Below are 18454 nucleotides of genomic sequence, written 5' to 3'. Positions count from 1 at the left end.
CTGCCAAACTCTAATCTACACGACATGGTGAGAGCTCTATCTGAACATATGTTGTGAAACCATGTCATAATTCTGATCTCACACATACACACACACACACACATCACACTCTTGTACACCTCACTTTGTGGGGACCCATTATTGAGATAATGCATTCCCTGACCCTTCACCCTAACCTGAACCATCACAACTGAATGCCTAACCCTAACTCTAACCCTTGAACAAGTCAAGCATTTTGGTCTCCATTAAGCTGTGAGACCCCACAGGTGTAATGTGTTCCCAGTTTAAAGACCCCACTAATATAGTAGCTCACACATACACACACACGCACACATATTAATGTAAACCTACATTTCTTCATTTCTTTCTGTCTTACATTTGCTGCACTACTTTTGTCTATCTTTTCATAATAAGTGTGATCATTTTTACTATCTGCAGTATTCTGTATGATAAATTCATATGCTGCACTTTGCTGCTGCTGTTACTGCGAAAGCCCCATGGGGATCATTACAGCCTCATTTAATCTAATCTAATCTAATGATTAGAAGCGACCACATTACATTAAAAAATGAAACACCATTCTATGTGCACTGTGTTATACCAAAGGCTGCTGAGAAAGAGAAACAGCAAATGTTTAACATGAGTGTTACAGTCTTTGATTAAAGGAGGAAAGCTTCAAACTCTAACTTTTCACTGACAGAACTGAGCTGCTCCAGCTTTTATTCCCCTGTGATATCTGGGGAAGAAAAATGCATGGAGACAACAAACAGAGAGAATCCAGAGTAGTGATGGAGGTTCAAATCGGACAGTGAGGTCATGGATGATGAAGTGAAGTTTTATCATAGCGGCTGTCTGTTAAAGACGTAGCTCGATATTTTGGGACACAATGCAAGGGGCTGCTTTGATGGGGGCGTGCTGCTTGAGGTACCAGATGGATCCATCTGAATAACACATCTGTGAATGTGAAGGCTTGTAAGAAGAAAAAAAAATCACAGTGGTTCATAATACTGAGAGACAGCATTTTACAAATCTGGAATATTATCACAGAAATTATTTTATGTTTTGTCTTGATAATCACTGGGTAAACATAAGACAGACAAGTCCACGTTACAAAATAATCCATTCATTCAATGAATGAAAGAGCTGCATTTATGCAGAGTTAAGGGAGCTGTTTGTATGTTTTGCTATTGCTACATAGCCAACATCAGCACTGACAACTGTTTACTTACAAACCTAGAGGAAAAACTGAAGGTTTAGCATCCAAGTTTTTTGCTTTACTTGCCAAGTGTGTTTATCTATTTTTTATTTTCTTCTGCTGAAGTTAGCCAGTTAACCAGCTAGCCCCAGACCACCTGGCCCGTCTCATCACTTTACGATAGTCAATCATTGCAGCATCCATCACGCAAGAATGCCAATAATCCCAGCAAGAACCTACGTTCAATGGTAAAGCAAACTTACCAATGGCTGTAGAAGTGGTCAGAGAAGTGAAGATTGACACCACTCTCATGTTTGTAAGTATATAAAGCTTTAGCCTAAAGACTGGACTATTTTCCCCAGACTATTTCTTGGTCTTCATGGAGATACTGCTGGTTAAGATTCTGAAAAAAAGAAGAAAATAATTGTTCCTGGCCAAGATATTGTTCTTCCTGTAAAAACCACAGCTTGTTGTTGTTACTTTTTGTTTTTTGTGCTGATTAAACAAATGAGATATAACCTGTTAATTTGTGTGCTCTCCAGTCTTTGTGTTCTCCAGTCTTTATACTGAGCTAAGCTAACGATTTCCATCAGCCTCAGCTCATATGCTCAGCAATATGTTTTTGTATGTAAATATGGTGCTGTTTAACATTATCAGCTTTCCTATTCTAGGAGCACATATGACTTAATTGGTACCTCATGAGTGATAACATTTCACTAATCCCATGAGGCTGTCTCTTGCATGTCTGCACTGTATGTATGGGTTGTTTTTTTTCAAAGAGAGAGAAAGAAAAAATATAGAGACAGATCAGAGCTCCAGCTCACATCACATGTTACCCCTCCTCTTTTCATGCAAACAAGGTTCAATAATCCAAAGGGGAATTACTGTAAATTAGCTATTTCCCTCTGTGGCTCACCACAACACATCCATGTAAAGATCTGAGCAGAGAACATTTTCCAGAATCATATGTGCATTTAAATGTCAGAGATATGTTGCCGTTAAACTGGAACTTGCACATTTCCATATGATTAAAAGAGCAGGAACTCCTTAAACTCACTTAATCTACTTATTTTATCTAAAAAGACATGTCTTTGTACATTTAAAGGAGTCAGACCTTGCATCCATTCATTTTTGATGATTAATTCAAAGCAGGGAGGCAGATTAAGCATTTCAAAGTATGTAACAAGGCAGGAGACGGGGAGGAATGAGATAAAAGCACAGAAAGAAAGAGAGATCAGGAGCAGGATGAGCTGAGAGAGAGAAAGTGATACAGACGGGGAAATTGAAAGATTGCCGCCTCTGTTTCTTGAGTCTGTTAGTTCTGTGTCTTTGTAGGCTCTCTCCCAGGAAATGGAGGATATAACCCTCTAAAGTCTTCCTGTTTCATGTTGGGTCAAGATCTTTTTGATCAGGGGTGACTGGGGATAAAAGCGCAGGAGAGGGGGTGGGGGAGCTGTGAGAAAAGTAGGCAAGAGTAAAACTGTGGAGAGAAGAATAGAGGATGAGTGACAGAAGATGGGGTTTAAGGGTAAGTGGAAGGTAGGGGTGGTGTGTGTGTGTGTGTGTGTGTGTGTGTGTCTGAGTTTGATGGGAAGATGAAGTGGACAGACAAGGATTTCACGCTGTCTGCTTCCCCGCCGAGCTGGAGGGGGAACTTCAGAGGAGCAGTTATAGGAAGGATGTTTCCCAATCATCATCCTCAAGTGCGAGTATGGCAAAAGTTTGTGCGACACAGTTTCATGACTCGGAAAAAAAAAGGCGGCGGCGGGATGGTTTCATATGGCAAGAAAAAAACAAGTGTCAGCAGTTGTTGGTTGGTGTCTGCGTGTGTGTGTGTGTGCAGCTGTCGAGGAGACACACACACACACACACACACAACATGGCAGACACAGAGTGCTGCTGCTATTGACTCTCTCAGAGGGGGGACTTTACATCATAAGCTTGATATTGATTACAGAGGCTATGAGATGCATTGAAGATACCAGATACTGCAGCCATATGTCAACATGAAATTACTGTGACTGTGGCACACACACACACACACACACACATACAGTCTTGTCTTCATGACTTCAGGGAACATTAGATTGACTCACATTCATTTCTGGGAGACTAACCCTAACCTTAACCACAACTACTACTTACCAAACCCTAACCTTAATATAAACCTAAACCCTAACTGTTTTCTTCTTTACGTTATGGGGACCTGCTTTGGTCCTTATGGGGACCAAAGAAAAGGTCCTCACAACATCACTAATACCTAGACCACACGCACACACCCACATACACGCACATACATCGATAATGTTTATCTCCCCCCTGTTGTGGATGACGCCCAGTCCTTATTACATCCTTGTATGATTATGCAAAGGTGTTTACACTCTCTCACACACGCGCGTGCGCGTGCGTTGTCATGGCCTTTGCATAATTATCGAAAAAGCAGAACCGTGTCGCCTTATGAAATCGGTGTCATATAACCCTCTGCTCGCGTAAGAGCCCCTCTGCAGCAGCGCTTCAGGCGCGTTTTTTTTTTTTTTTTTTTTTTAAAGTGTGCTGCACCTTTAAACGGCAGGCGTGGCTCCGCTACTACGACCCGCCCTTTATGCTGATAGCTAACTCTCCTTCTCCCGGATCATATAGTGCAGTAGTCTGCAAAGAAAGTGACCACAGCCAAAGCCTATACAGCTCTTTGAGCGGTGGGACTGCGACCAAACGGACTCACTTCACCTCAGCGACTGTTTACCACCTGAAAAAAGACACCACACGGATCGACGGGGGAGAGAGCTCACGTTACAAGCAGATTTCTCGTAAGGAATTGTTGTGATTGTGCTGCTTTTTTTTTTGGACACTTAAATCGCGCACGGCGGATCTATGAAGACGCAGGCAGGTTTTTCACTCTCCGTACCAGGTAAAAGTCTTTTTTTTTTTTAACGATTATTATTCCACAGAAACTTCCGTTGTGGTGATGTTAACACACAAGCGCAGGAACAGAGGTTTCAGATAACAAATTGGAGTTACGGCGGTTTACAGCTTTCCAGCGCGTCTGCTGCTTAATTAACTGATCGGGGCGCTTTTTAGTCGCAGCTGAATTCTTTGAGCTTGATAAGGAGTTGAACCGAGGAGGAGCCGAATAAACTACTTTACATGCGACTCCTCGGTCTGAACAGGTTCATTGGCAGGCAGCACGGGTACCTGTCTATCCAATTAATCTATTTCAATCTAATTTAATCACTCTATTTTCTGCTGAGCAGTCAGTTGACCCCCACCCACCCGCCCCACCCCTCCTCTCTCCATCCTCTGTCACAGTATAGTACTAAAACAGTGTTATGTAATGAAACACTTGCGAAACTTGAACATGGACAGCAGCAACACAGAGTAGTTTAACTTTAACTTTGCTGTATTTAAACATAAGTGTTGTATTTATGTCTTTTTCTTGGTCTGTCTATGACCACTTGATGATCTTATATGGACTCCGCTGTACTCTTTATTGGCGCATTATGTCCTCACAGGTGCTTAGTTTCTGTTATACCTTGAGTTTGTCTTTATCCGCCCGAAAGGTTTTCATTACTTTACTTTGACAAATAGTACGATGCATCAGAGTTGCAGCATTATACGTGGCCACAGAAACTATCCATTACCCCCAAGGGGGGCAACATGTCCACAGAGAGGGGTTTGATTATTTGATGGGAGTGAGGCTCAGTTCCTGATACAACTATTGGCTCTGTTATCCCTCTGCAGACCGAGGGAATAAGGAGTGATCCATCCCCCCCACACACCCAGCCTGCAGCCCCCATGCCGGGCATTAGCTCCACCGCGTCTCGTTATGAAAACTGGGACATGGACCACCTCGACCATTACCAACATTATTTCTACGACGACCACGACCCGGATGAGGATTTCTTCAAGTCCACTGCGCCCAGCGAGGACATATGGAAGAAATTCGAACTGGTACCGACCCCGCCCATGTCCCCCATCCGGGCGGTAGAAGGGTCGGGCAGGGTCGGGCTGCTGTACCCGTCCCTCGGGGACAAGCTGGAGTGGGTCTCTCAGTTCTTAGGGCAGGAGGACGAGCAGCAGCAGCAGGACCTGCCTTGCAAACTGACCACGACCAATAACGACTCCTTCGGGAACCTGAGCTCCATCATCATCCAGGACTGCATGTGGAGCGGCTTCTCGGCCGGGCAGCAGCTCGAGAGAGTTGTAGGGGAGCGCTGCGCCTCCTGTCCCGGGACGGGGGCGGCCGCCAAAGTCGCCGCCGGGTCTGCAGTTGCGTCCCCGGGGAGGGCGCAGTGTGCGCCCGCCGACACGCCGGCCCTCAGCGGCTTGGCGGCGGACTGTGTGGACCCCGCCGCGGTGCTCACTTTCCCGTTAACCGGTGTATGCAAGAAACAAGTGTCCTCCGGTTCGGAGTCTCACACCGACTCATCAGGTCAGTAACAGATGGAATATGCAACATAAGACTTTTCTATGTTATAATTCATCATATGATGATCATGTTTCTAGTTTGTCTGTGCTGAAGTGAGCTGTATGGCTGTTGCTATTTCCTATTTACATCCTATACTTTGTATGCTTTTTTTTAAGAGTGACTTTGGGTTCGTAATGCCCTGTTTCCATCTCTCACCTACTCAACATTTTGCTTTGGTTAGCCTTTATCTGGCAGTGAGGGGTTGGTATGGCACATGATGACTGCATTGCGTTACCTTGGTGCATGCAACACATGCTTCAAGCCCAGAGAGTGACACGCCCATTGAAACATCTGCTGCTTGGTGGGGCTCCAGCAGACCAGCTGCTACCTCTCTCTGCTCCTTCAGTCTGACTTATGATAACAATATCCTCTCCCCGCTCTCCCTGGCTCAGATTTGACATGAATTCAATAAAGAGTGCTCATTATTGGAACTTTATGTAACAAGGAGGGGGAGGTGGAGGGGAAGGGAGAAGAAAATCAACCTTGTCTTTTAGTTATTATGTCTAGCCTACATTTTCCCTGACTCAAGATGTACTTGCCCCCCATTTTCACTCTGCGAACCCATATGATTGAGTCTGGTATGTAGGCTGCCATGTGATGTTGAGCTTGGACCATGCATAATGGTGTGTGGAATGTCACAAAGGGAACTTGTTGCTGCATTCCTCCACTCAACAGGCTGCAGCGCCAATTGTGTCAGTGGGTGGATTTTGGTCCCAGCCAAGCCTGGGCTGTGAATAGAGCAGGATTAGCCATTTAGGAGGTCGGCTGGGCCTGCAGAATTTCTTTGACGTGAGTTTTTTTTTCTTTTTTCTGAGGTGGCATTTCGCACCATTTCAGGGGATAATGTGCGCTCAAAGAAGAGAATGAGCAATCTTTAGAAATAAATGTATGCTTAGGCTCCAGTAAAGAGACAGTATAAGGGTATTTGTTGCATTTTGTTCTGTGTGCCAGGTAATATAAGATGTCATTTACTGTAAATGCTGTTGAAAATAACACAGAGGTGCCCCTTTTTGTCCCTCCCCTCCTCGCTGTTATTCATATAGCTACTTTCTCAACAGTCAAATCCATAGAGGTGCAATTACTTTAAAAGTGTGTTTCAGTTCACAAGAGCTTTGAAATTCTCCCAAGAGTCTCGTCAGTTGGCGGGAATCAAGTCGATAAGACCTCTCCTTATGTTTAATTCGCCGTTTCCACACTAGCAATCAGAGCAGCAAATGGTTTTTCAAACAGTGCGGCTCCGAATATTAGTCGGCTTGTTTTAACAAGTAGAAGAATTGCTGATTTTCACCTGAGTGCTTCTTAACCCAGCCTGTCTCTGCCTCTCATCCTCACTCTGTCCACATGAATGGAGAGAGGGAATTTCCGCCGGGGGAGCTGAGCTAATGTAGTGATGATTCACAGCATTAGTGAGAGTGTTTGTTTGTAGTGTGTGTGTATGTGTGAGATCATACAGGTTTCATGAGGTTGTGCAAAGTTCATTTTTACAATAGCAGTTAATTGGCTTAAGGAGTCAGAGGGCCAAGGAGTGTGTGACCAGAGAGATGGCTTACTCACTCTTCATGTGCCCCATCTTTCTCACCTCAGCTGTCACTTGCAGTCTTAACCCCATGTTTCTTCTTTTTCAGTCAGACACTTTATTTAATAGATTTCTTTTGCCCTTTACAGATGATGAAGATGACAAGGACGAGGATGAGGAGGAGATTGATGTGGTGACAGTGGAGCACAAGCAGCAGCAGCGTAAACCTCGTCGACTGGTCAACGCCCGCAAACCCGTGACCATCACAGTGCGGGCCGACCCCCTCGACCCCGGCATGAAGCGTTTCCACATCTCCATCCACCAACAGCAGCACAACTACGCTGCCCCATCCCCGGACACTCTCCCGCCGCCACCTGAGCCACCTCGGAAGAGGGTTCGGCAGGAGCCCTCCACCCAGGCGAGCCAGCCTCACCAGAACTCTCATTACCACCAACAGCCCCGGCCCGGCCACGCCCCTCTGAACTTAGACAGCAGAAAGTGTCATGTGACCGTAACTGGGGTCAGGTCAGAGTCGCCAAACCTCAGCGCCTCCTCTCCTACCTCCTCCACATCGCCTTCATCTCCCCCCTCCTCCTCCTCCTCCTCCTCCTCTTCCTCTTCCTCCTCCCATCCCCAAAGCTCCCCCTCAAAGCCCCACTCCCTCTCCCACCTCTCCAGCCCCCAGTCCTCCGACTGCGAGGACACAGACAAACGCAAGGCACACAACTTCCTGGAGCGCAAGCGACGGAACGACCTGCGCTCACGTTTCTTGTCACTGCGGGACGAGATCCCAGGCTTAGCGGACTGCCCCAAGACTCCCAAGGTGGCGATCCTGACGCGGGCCACAGAGTACCTGCAGCAGCTGCACGCCAACGAGAGGCAGAAGGCTCAGGAGAGGAAGCAGCTGAAAGCCAGGCAGCTGCAGCTGCTGCAGAGGCTGGCACAGCTCAAACGATCCTGAGCAACAGGGTCCTGCTGTCACCACACACGTACACTCACAGAACTGAATGGGTCTACATGAAGGAGAAAAGACACAATGTTCACTTTGAGTTGGTCACGTTGGAATAGTGCGGGTGGATTTTTTTTTTTCTTTCTGTTTTTTACTTTTTGTGGTTTGCACATTAGCTTCTGAGTGATTGACAAGGCCGCAAGCCGGTCGGGACGGCAAGCTAGGGACTGATCTTACGGGCAATATGTCCATAGTTGCTCAATATTTTTGTCAGCAGCTTGAGAAAGAGAATAATTTGTCAAACCTTTATGTTTCCCCTCGCTAACAATGTTCAAAACTGTTGCTTGCTACTGGAAGGCCTGCTGTGACTCCAGCAGCTTCTAGTTGATAAACTGCTACAACTGTGCTGTTTAACTGCTGCATGGTCTGGCCAGACGTCTCCTTGCGATAGGGCTCGGTGTGCTTGCACAGCAGTGATGTCTCCTCTTTCTATCAGTCTGAAGAGCCCCCTAGAGTTTCTTTCCCCCCAGCTTTTTTTTTAAATCCCGGCATAAGCTTAGCATACAACCTGTTTTGTCATCAAGTTGAGCCTTTTTTCTCCTGCTGTGTTCTTTTCCATTTTCCTTTTACTTTCCCCTCACTCTCTGTAGCATCTAACTTCTCACCTGTTTGTTTCTTTTTCTGTCCTTCACACTTTCTCCCCTGTCAGCAGTTAAAGTTTCTAGCTATATGCTTGCTGATAATGGGGATGCAGGGAGGCTATAGTTGGACTGTACTGAGCCATGCAACAGTAATGTTACAACTAGATGGATACAATACACTCTGCACCTCTGAAATAGCTCAGGTTAAGTCCCAACTTCTGTGCCTGCAGGTTTCCACTGATAAACTTTTTTTTTTCTTCTTGCATCGTTTGCTTCGACAGCCACTCTTTGCCCACAGTAACAGCCTGTTTTGTAGCATCATATGGAGAAAATGAGAAGACACAGTGCCATGTAGGCATTGTTTAAGATTTATCATATTTATCAAGCAACAATCTGCAAAAACAATGTGAATTCTTTACCAAGATTTCATTCTCTTTATTATTATTGTGCAACGGAGACCAGCCAAAAGATGAATGTCAGCTTCAATTAATTAACCAAAAGAAAAAGAACGGCTCAAATTTAATCTGTGTGTCATCAGAAATGCCAACTTTTGCTTGGACATGAAGCCCACTGAGTTCTTTCATCTTGCTGTCTGATTATATTTGTAAATTAATTATTTTTTTGCATTTGATGTAATGCCTATAGAAGCCTTTCAATGTATGTAGACTGTCCTGTTGGATGTTATGTATATAGAACCCTTACTGTACAGTCCCTTCCAAACCAAAACCAGAGCTGTCTACTATACTCATCCTAGTTTTTGTTTGGGCCTTGAGTGCTAAAGCGGGGCCAGGCTTGCTGGCTTTTCAAAGAAAACTCAAAGCTTCTATTTTTGTTAATAAAATGATAATGAAAAAGAGTCAAAATAAAACACTTACTGAACATTATTCACACTAGCCACTTTGTCACACCATTGTCTTTTTTTTTTTTTTTTGCAATGCCTACTTGTTTTCATTACTTTTTCTGTCTCTGGGGTTTCTTTCATTTGTACAAGTCAGAGTTGACAAACTGTTTTATACTATATTTTCCTACAGAGTTGTGTTTCAGTGTGAGTTAATGACTGTTTTTTGTTATGTAGCTGGCAGTGGTTTATTGGTGGTTATGTGCTGAAAATTGGTATGTTAAGGGTCTGCTTTCTCTTTCTCTGTGGAGTGGAAAGCACCTGAAAGCGCCTGTATTCAATCCAATCACCGTAGCAGTAGTGCTCTGTTAAATCTTGCGCGGGTGGTGGGAGGGGTGGGCGTGGGTGTGTGTGTGTGTGGGGGGGGCAGCTTAAGAGGATCTACAGATTAAACTTCTGTAGCCCTTAGTGACCTTAATGTTACTGCTTTCTCTGCTTTTTTTTTTTTTAATTTTATTTTGCAAGCCCGGTGCTCCCTGTCATCTCACAAGCCATGCAACAGAGAACACTGTGTAGCCCTGGCTCTAGTACTGTAAATGATTTGATCACAATGAGCAGCATCCCCTGCTTTTACCAGCACTCAGGAAACCCCCAAGTACTCTGCAGCTCTTGTAATAGGTCCACGGACTATGCTTGAGAAAAAAAATCCTTACTATAATATGCTGTATTTTTAATATAACATAACCTCAGAAACCACCCTGAGAGATGAGAGAGAGGGAGAAGTTTGATCTTTCATGCTGTACTCGATTGAAGAAATACTTAAAGGATATCATCATTAATGTTTCCCTTTTCCTCTACAAATAAAATCTGCTAACGAATTCAGCACAAGCCACCAGCAGCCCTGATTTGATTTTTATTTTCAATAGGGTGCACCTACAGCAGTGGTTTACCCCATTTTTTTGTCTTGTTTGTTTGACATATTGGTAACTGGTCTCTGCTGTTGGCACAGTCATCGTAGCAGTGGAACATTTCTTACTTACTTTGGGAGTTCAATTATGGAGCCTTTGTCTCAGCACTTTGTTTTTTTTCTGTACCTCATAAGCCTCTGTGTATGAAGCGTAAGTAAAAAAAAATAAATAAATATTCATGGTTTGACATCAATGACCTGCTTGTCTTCTCTGTTTGTCTCTGGATATATTTATGCATAATTCCAGTGTCTGGCTTTAAATGGCATCACAGTGTTGTTGTACTGCGCTCATTTGTTTTTCCTAAAAACCACCTGTATGAGTGAATGCACATCTGCCTCTCCACGTCCACCATTTGTTCTGAGCAGTCTCCAAGGTAACCCATCCTGGCATCTTTGCCATGGCAACAAGAATCTTTGCTCCCTGCCTGCAGAGCCCTGACAGTTTCCATAGAAACAATACCAACTATTTTGCAGCCCTCCCTGTAAAGACATTTCTCAGACATTTTAAATATTATCAGAAATATGATCTATTGACAAATATGGCAACAAAGAGAGGTAAGTCGTTTCAGAAATCTTTTGTGTGAAATTGTGTGATTTATGTTTTTGAGCTTATCTTTTGTTTTTATTATCCAGTTTAATAAAATATCACAGGAACCAATCAGAGCGAGATTTCCATCGGTATGTTTATAATGTTACAAAAGAATTACACTTTCGTCTGAAAATGAAAAGACCCCCTCAAATAGTCCCCCCATCAATCAGTGTTGCCACAGTAACGACTGTCTGTTGCATGGTAACAGAGCCCGCCCTCTCGTCTTTCCACATGTTGCGCATGCGCACGGGTGTCAGCTGGGCGCCTAGGCGTAAGCATCATGGCGGCGTCCACTCGTAGCGTGCAGTGCGCTTTGCGTAGAGCGATAGCTCCGTCTTTGGTGGTGATTTTAGGAGCTACCGGCACCGGCAAATCCAAGCTGGCGATCGAGATCGGAAAACGGCTTCGAGGAGAAATAATCAGCGCCGACTCCATGCAGGTAGGACGAGTGTTAAGGCGAGGAAATGCGCAGGGAGACCTTAACATGGCAGCCATAATGCTCCAGATGACGCTCAGATGGTTGAAATAAATCGAATAAAACCCCTGCTTTTCCAGCCAGATTAACACAGATCCAAATACAAGCAAGCAGGCTGTCACATAACTCTGTGTTTTATAATGAGGAGTTTGTAGAAAGCTAAACATCACTGCGCCAGATGGCAGGCGTTAGGAAAATCGTGATACTGTAAATTGTCATTACAGTCAGACAATGCTTCTACTATGAACCGTCAAAGGTTTGCATTGACTCGTATCTAGCACTAAACATCACCTCAGATGTGTGGGGACAGTCTGCAGATCTGCAGCAGCATCAGTCTGAACGGCCTGTAGGACACTGCAGGGACATGGCAGCAGAAGACAAACAGGACGTGCCGCAAAAATGACCTCATAGATACATGCAACAGGCTTTGTTGTTCTGCAGAGGTCAGGTCAATTGCAGCGAAGTCAGCTGAAGTCAGGGTAAAGTGCCTTTCATAGAGAGGAAATGGAGTCAATGCTCAATGAGTCCGTGTTTTTTCACTTCTTCTGTCATCTCATCTTTATGTGTCATGGTACATATGTATACATATACATATATATATATATGAAACAAGAAAATGCTCAGCTTTAAGCCTGTAATGTTACTTTGGTGATATCATGATGGTGTAAATCAAATGCTCCTCTAAGATATAAATGAATGAGCACGACAGTTATTATTTTATATCATTTATTATTTCAACAATTTCTGCAAGGGATCAATAAGTATCTGATGATCTGATTAAAATAGTGAACATGAGGTATAACCTTAAAAGACATATAAAAATCAGTGATGTGACATGCGCCATGTCACTGCAGTGAGCATACATGGCATACAGTTTAGATTGATTCTGTAATGTGAAACACTGTGATGTATTATGAAATAATTTTAATTGCTCCCACTTCGATATTAAGTGAAGCACAAGAGGGGGTAGGGTAACCTAAAAATGAAAGATATAGTATTTTATACCTTATAAGTGGATATTACACAACATAAAACATGAAAGTAGTAAAAGTACCATGGGTAACTCTTAAGTGTATTGTGACACAAATCATCCCAAGTTAATTAACTTGCAGTAAATAAACACACTAAATAACACACAATAAATAACACTCACTCTGAGGAATGTTTTTGCAACATCAACAACATTTGTTGCCAAGATATTCAAGTCATTTAAGAGAGGATACAGGCAAAATCAACTCCATATTCTGAAAAATTTAATAGTACAAAATAAATAGTACTCCAAGACAGTGACTGCAAAATATATTGATTTGGCCCTGTGATGGCTTTTTCTTCAGTCATTTGTGTAGGAAGATACAGCAGCGTAACTCTGAACTAAATAAGGCAAAGAGTGAATGCTCATCATGGATGAATATACTGTAAGCTGAACACTATCATGTTGTTTATTACTGGCTTCTGTAGCAGTAAATCACAGTAAATCTGGCATTCTTTATCATATCAATATGGTAAAGCTCCCAGTGCTGTTTGACCCTACTGTATTGAAACAGGGATAATATCACTTCCATAGGTATGTGTGTGTGTGTGTGTGTGTGTGTGTGTGTGTGTGTGTGTGTGTCAGCGCAGCGACATTTACAATCTCTCACGCTTGCGTCGCTTCGCTCTCCTCTCTCTCAGCCCCGCCCAACCTTTTGGTTCTCAGGCTCCGTTGCCGCAGCAACCAGAGGGCGCGCACACAAAAGAAAAGGTTAGGCACCGGTTTGAGTTTGGGTCACACTAGAGCACTGCACAGACACACACACACACAAAGCAACACACACAACAACTCCAGTTTATCCAGTGTGCAGCAGTGATTTCTCAGTGAATTCAATAACTAATCACATCTTTCATCACCTTTCTCTTGCCTCAGCACCACTTTGCTTCCCCCTTCTTCCCGCCACTTGGTGTGCATTGTCCTTGAGTGTGTGTGTGTGTGTGTGTGTGTGTGTGTGTGTGTGTGTGTGTGTGTGTGTGTGTGTGTGTGTGTCCCTGCAGGGAGTGAGTCTTCCAGCAGTCACCTGGTACTGGGTAAACTGGGTTACGCTAATAACATTTCAGCCCAGAATATCTCAGCAACCAGCAGCTCTGGTGGTGGAGAGAAACAGTGGCCTAGTTGCAGCAAGGCAGCCCCAGCCTATCTCCACAATCCCTGGCCTTGTTGCTACCCTCCTGTTGGTGTGTGTGACAGCGAGAGAAAGCCAGAGAGACATGGAGTGAGTGAGAAAGTGACTGCTTATGTGAGAATGAGGCTGTGTATAGGCTAGAGCTGCCCTGTGTTGTCTTTGGGATAGGAAACAGTCTGGTCTTGTTTGGGAGAAAGCAGCATTGTGCTGAGCTGGTGCATATTCAGCGCCGTGCTACGCCGGCCCAGCAGCTGATAGTGAATGGGCACGCTGTGGCCACTGGGAAGTGTCTATTGTCCCAGGAAGAATTGGTTCCCACACTCCCTAACACTCCTATTGTGTTATCATCATACCCCCCCCCCCCCTTGTCCCTGGCCCATGCCCCCAGCCCACAGTTCATTGGACATGCAGGGGGATATTATTCACTCATTAAATGAACATGCTATCTATGGCACTCACACAAGTGCTTTGCTGTACTGTCATTGAATGAGGCACTGTCAAATAGTGTAAAACCATGGTTCCCAAAGTGGGGTCCAGGGACCAGCGGGGGTTCTACAGAGGCTTCCAGCGAAACTGTCACTGTTCTTTCACTGCCTTACTCTTGGAATTATGGGAAAGTGTGAGTCTATTTGTGTGATTTTAGGGTTGCCACCCCTCACTGCTCCTATTTCCTCACCTTTGTGTAGCAAAACTATCTCACTGCAAGTCTATAAAATCTTAAATTAGCCATTAATTTACACAGTCTTACATTGAGAATCAGAGGCTTCTGTGCACCATATTCACCATTAGATGAATCCAGAACTGGGTTAGTAGTGCAGCACATCATATGTTTTTCTAAATTTAACTGGACTCAATGCCCTTTTGCATTTAATTCCCAGGGATACCTTTTCTTCTACTATACTCTTAGAGTTTTTAAAACAGATTCCAATTCGTAGTTTTCAGAGGCTTAAATTTTGCTGTTTTAAAATAATGTGAAAGTTTCAAATATCCCAATTTGAGTCCTCAAAGACTAACACTACAGCAGCAATAACCCTGTGTCTGTGGGATATTTGGGGAAAATATTAAGTAGATGAGGATCAGCTTCTTGATATCAGAGCACTTCCAAGTTCTGAAGGCAGCTGTTAGACTATGTAACTTCTCTGGCTTCAAAGAATATTTTAAAACCGCAAAAGGATGTATAATTTTTTAATTTAAAGTTAGAGCAGTTGAAACTTTTACAGCCAGAGAGGACAATTTGAGACTTGTATAATAATACCACATCAAAGTCATGGGTAACTGTTGCACTGATTGTTTGAAATGCACAAGTTGTGGGGCTTAATAGTTTGAATCAGGCTTCTGATGAGCTGACATCATTTGCTAATCAAGTGCGACCTCAGGGGAGAGGGTGATTTATCAAGCCGCTGCCTACTGACAAACGCTTTGCAAAGCATTATCTGTAATAGGAAGCAGTTGACATGGACAGTGACAGTAAGTGGACAGAGCGACTGCACTTCAGAGGTGATTCATGTGAGAGGCTGAAACATTAGATCAGTGTGCTTAAAGCTGCAATCATCGTTCATGAGCTGCCTTGTTTATGCTGCGCGTTACAGTATACTGCTGAGTTCACTGCCTCACTCCTCCTTTTTCAGAAAATTGGCAGCGCCTGGGTTGTGCCACTGTCAGTGTGCAGGCTGTCCATGTTTTTATACATCGTCTTGTCTGTCACATCTTTTTTTCTCTCCCCCCTGTCTTGACGTGTGCAACTAAAGTTTACTTACTAACTTGAAGGATCTGAAAAGTCAAACAGGTGCTTTTATGTGCTTTAAACCATAATGAGAAACAGGATGTACTTAATGATACAGTACAATGCATTCTTACAGTGCTGAAGTCTGTATTGGGATTCTGTATCATTGGTTGTTTGTAACATAGTTATAGGAGTATGAACAAACTAGGACTCAAGTATCAGATGTTTTAATTTCCCAGGGACTGCTGAATGCACCTGCAAGGAAGAGTTTTGAAGAGCAGTCTCTTATGTAACTTTTACTGAACTCTGACAAAAAATAAAGATGACTTAATCTCGTTGTCATGGACTTCCAATCTCAAAGACAGTTTCAAGTTTACTTATATTGAATAATGAAATAAATGGGGAACAACTGCTGCCTTGAAGGTAGGAAATTAATCTAAATTGATCATTAGTAATGCAAAGTCTACTCAATTATGAATTAATTGGCTAAATCATAACAAAACTATCAGAGCGATTCTGTTAATACTTTATTAAACATTTGAATCACTCAACATTTTACACACTCTAAACAAAGTTTATGCTTTTTGTGCATGAGCAGATTTCTCATGTTTACTCTCAGTCACCTGTTTAATGCGTTAAATAATAACATATTGTCACCACAAAATAAATTGTTTTACTGCACGGTGTAAAAAGGGGTGTGTTTGAGTGTATGTGTGTGTGTATTGGCAGGGTTGTGTTTTTTGGTTTTTTTTTTTTTCACTAAAAGGCTATCAGAGGTCTCCCAAGGTCTTAGAGGGTAATTTAACAGGTCATGCGCATGCACACACCATTACATTTGTTTGTGGGATTAATGGAGGTATGGGTGGCTGGTGACCCTTTGCTTTATGTGTGTATGAAAGAAGGAGCTGCCGTATTCTCTTAAAGACGGTGTGAGCAGTGAAAGTTGTGACAAAGGAAGACAATTTATAATATTCATTTTCTGTTGAGTGTGAGAAATTGGTCCGAACAGTATGACAGCTGTCGAAGGAGATCTTTCTCAGTGAAAACACAGAAGGCTGATTTGTCTTTTTAAGTCAAGTCAAATTTGATGGTCATGTACCCAAGTGATTTGACCGCTGTGAGGGTTGCTTATTGCTATATTGCTTTTACACTCACTGACACCAACTGCTTATCTGCGTATTAAACACATCCTACACTCAAAAACTGTGCAGCTATGTGCTATATCCCTCTAATTCGCTCGCAGTCATCCCTCCTCCTCCTCTTTCTCTCTCTCTCTGTGCGTGTCTCTCTATCTCTCTCTCCCCCTCCCACTGTCTCTCTATCTGTCTGGTGTGGCTATGACCTGTCTGGGCTTTGACGTATCTGTTTGTATTGTAACTGAGGCGATGCTGCTGCCTCCCACATCCGATTTATGATGCATCTTTTTAAGTAATCTAAGCCCGTGCAGGAGCGAGCCAAAAAAGAGGGCTGATTAACTCTTATTTTTGTTGTGTGCTTGTGCGTGTGTATGTGTGTGTAAATTGCAGTCTGCGGGTGTGGCGATGCGGTCACCGCTACAGTAAGGCAGCAAGGGAGAGGAGGATGGCAGGATGGAGGAGGAGGAGGGCGGGGGTGGGGGGGGGCATGAATGATTTATTAGTCTGGCATTACTGGGCCATTCCCCACAGAGAGACAGAGAGAAGAGAGGAGGATAGAGGGATAAATTGTTGAAGGATGGTGCCTTGAGGGGGAGAGATAGAAAGGGTAAAAAAAAAAAAAAAGAGAAAAAATGCAGCTAGATATTCTGTTGTAAGTATATGGAGGAAGGGTTTCAGAGAGTAGGATATAAATGTAGAGCCAGCTTACAGGGCCAGGGTCAGAGTAAGGACGAATTGCTCCTTCTTCCTCTCTGGAGGACCATTGTCGACCTATTACAGCTGACCCTGCTATTGTTTTTAATCAAAGTATCAACTTTTTGACATTTTATGGCAGTAAAATGTTAATGTAACTCTAATAATAATAATAATAATTTCCAAATATTTTTGCCTTTCTCTTTCCTCTTTTTTTGACAAAAAGGCTACTAAAATATAATTTAGATCATCATGGACTCACTGAAATCTCAATCACTAATGAAGTAAGCATTGTAGTATTTTAGGTCTGATGTACACGCACTCATTCATTATTTAATTATGGGGGTGAAACTTTTTTGTCAGTGCTGATTCAAAAAGCTTATTAGCTCTGTTGCACCCTTCATTTTCATATAAGCCTTTTCTGTCAAAAACTGCTCCACAAAAGAGCAATTCAGACAAACTGTGTAAACTTAATGTTATCTTAGCGACTAAGCTAAAGCTCACACTAAACTGACAGTTAGCAAGCAGTTAGCAAACCTCTTAGCTTAAAGACTTTTTTGCTAGGAAGTTCAGGGAGATATTGTGACTGAGTAGCGCTAGCATGTTCAAACTGGCTAGTGTGTATAGATGCAGAGGGTGGCAAAGACTTTACTGCATCTTTTCTGTCAAATAGATGTAAGTCTCTTGTCATGAGCTAGCTGCAAATGCCAGTTGCTAAAACCTTACTGTAGTCCATGTTCTGTGAGCTGTTATCAAGCTCAGTGCAGTTTTTAAAATGACCTCCTGTTCTGAATGGTGAAAAACTCAGTGAAGCTAAACATTAGCTAACTCCAAATAATTGGCAGAACTCTCCATTTCACACTAAAGGCGTACTGCTTTACATTAAAAGACATTTATTGTGAAGCAAATGGAGGAAGTGGCATAGTATCTGTATGTGGAACAGAGATGTCTGGTTGATACCTGATCCACTTAATCAGGTTCATTATCAACGCTGATACCAATATAATGTTATATGTGGGACATGTCCACAGGAAATAAACAATATTTTCAGATATTTTACTATCATTTTTCTAGTTGTTGTAATCGTAGACTAACATTTTACATAAATGAA

The 18454-nt window shown here is 43.1% G+C and overlaps 2 protein-coding genes across 2 annotated transcripts in view; both read left to right on the top strand.

The window, feature by feature from the left end:
- Nucleotides 1-3811: 3811 nt before the first annotated feature.
- Nucleotides 3812-10765, top strand: myclb (MYCL proto-oncogene, bHLH transcription factor b). The gene is made up of 3 exons (XM_018701437.2): nt 3812-4103; nt 4934-5624; nt 7326-10765. Exons 2-3 carry the CDS (start codon nt 4988-4990, stop codon nt 8135-8137), a joined length of 1449 nt encoding a protein of 482 aa, XP_018556953.1. The 5' UTR covers nt 3812-4103; nt 4934-4987; the 3' UTR covers nt 8138-10765.
- A 634-nt stretch (nt 10766-11399) lies between these two features.
- The window catches only part of trit1 (tRNA isopentenyltransferase 1), a 32430-nt gene continuing 25375 nt past the window's right edge, over nt 11400-18454 (top strand). Inside the window, 1 exon segment of the mRNA XM_018701436.2 lies at nt 11400-11599. Within this exon segment, the coding sequence (XP_018556952.1) occupies nt 11441-11599 (159 nt within the window). The 5' untranslated portion in view covers nt 11400-11440.

The sequence above is a fragment of the Lates calcarifer genome, linkage group LG3 (genome assembly GCF_001640805.2).
Source record: "Lates calcarifer isolate ASB-BC8 linkage group LG3, TLL_Latcal_v3, whole genome shotgun sequence".
NCBI classification, from domain to species: Eukaryota; Metazoa; Chordata; class Actinopteri; family Centropomidae; genus Lates; species Lates calcarifer.
This window is presented reverse-complemented; position numbering and strand designations above follow the sequence as displayed.

Bases quoted from the DNA above. Each gene is read 5' to 3' on its own strand.
- myclb (XM_018701437.2), top strand. From the start codon at position 4,988: ATGCCGGGCATTAGCTCCACCGCGTCTCGTTATGAAAACTGGGACATG. The intron at 5,625-7,325 runs GTCAGTAACAGA...TGCCCTTTACAG, and splicing joins GTCTCACACCGACTCATCAG to ATGATGAAGATGACAAGGAC.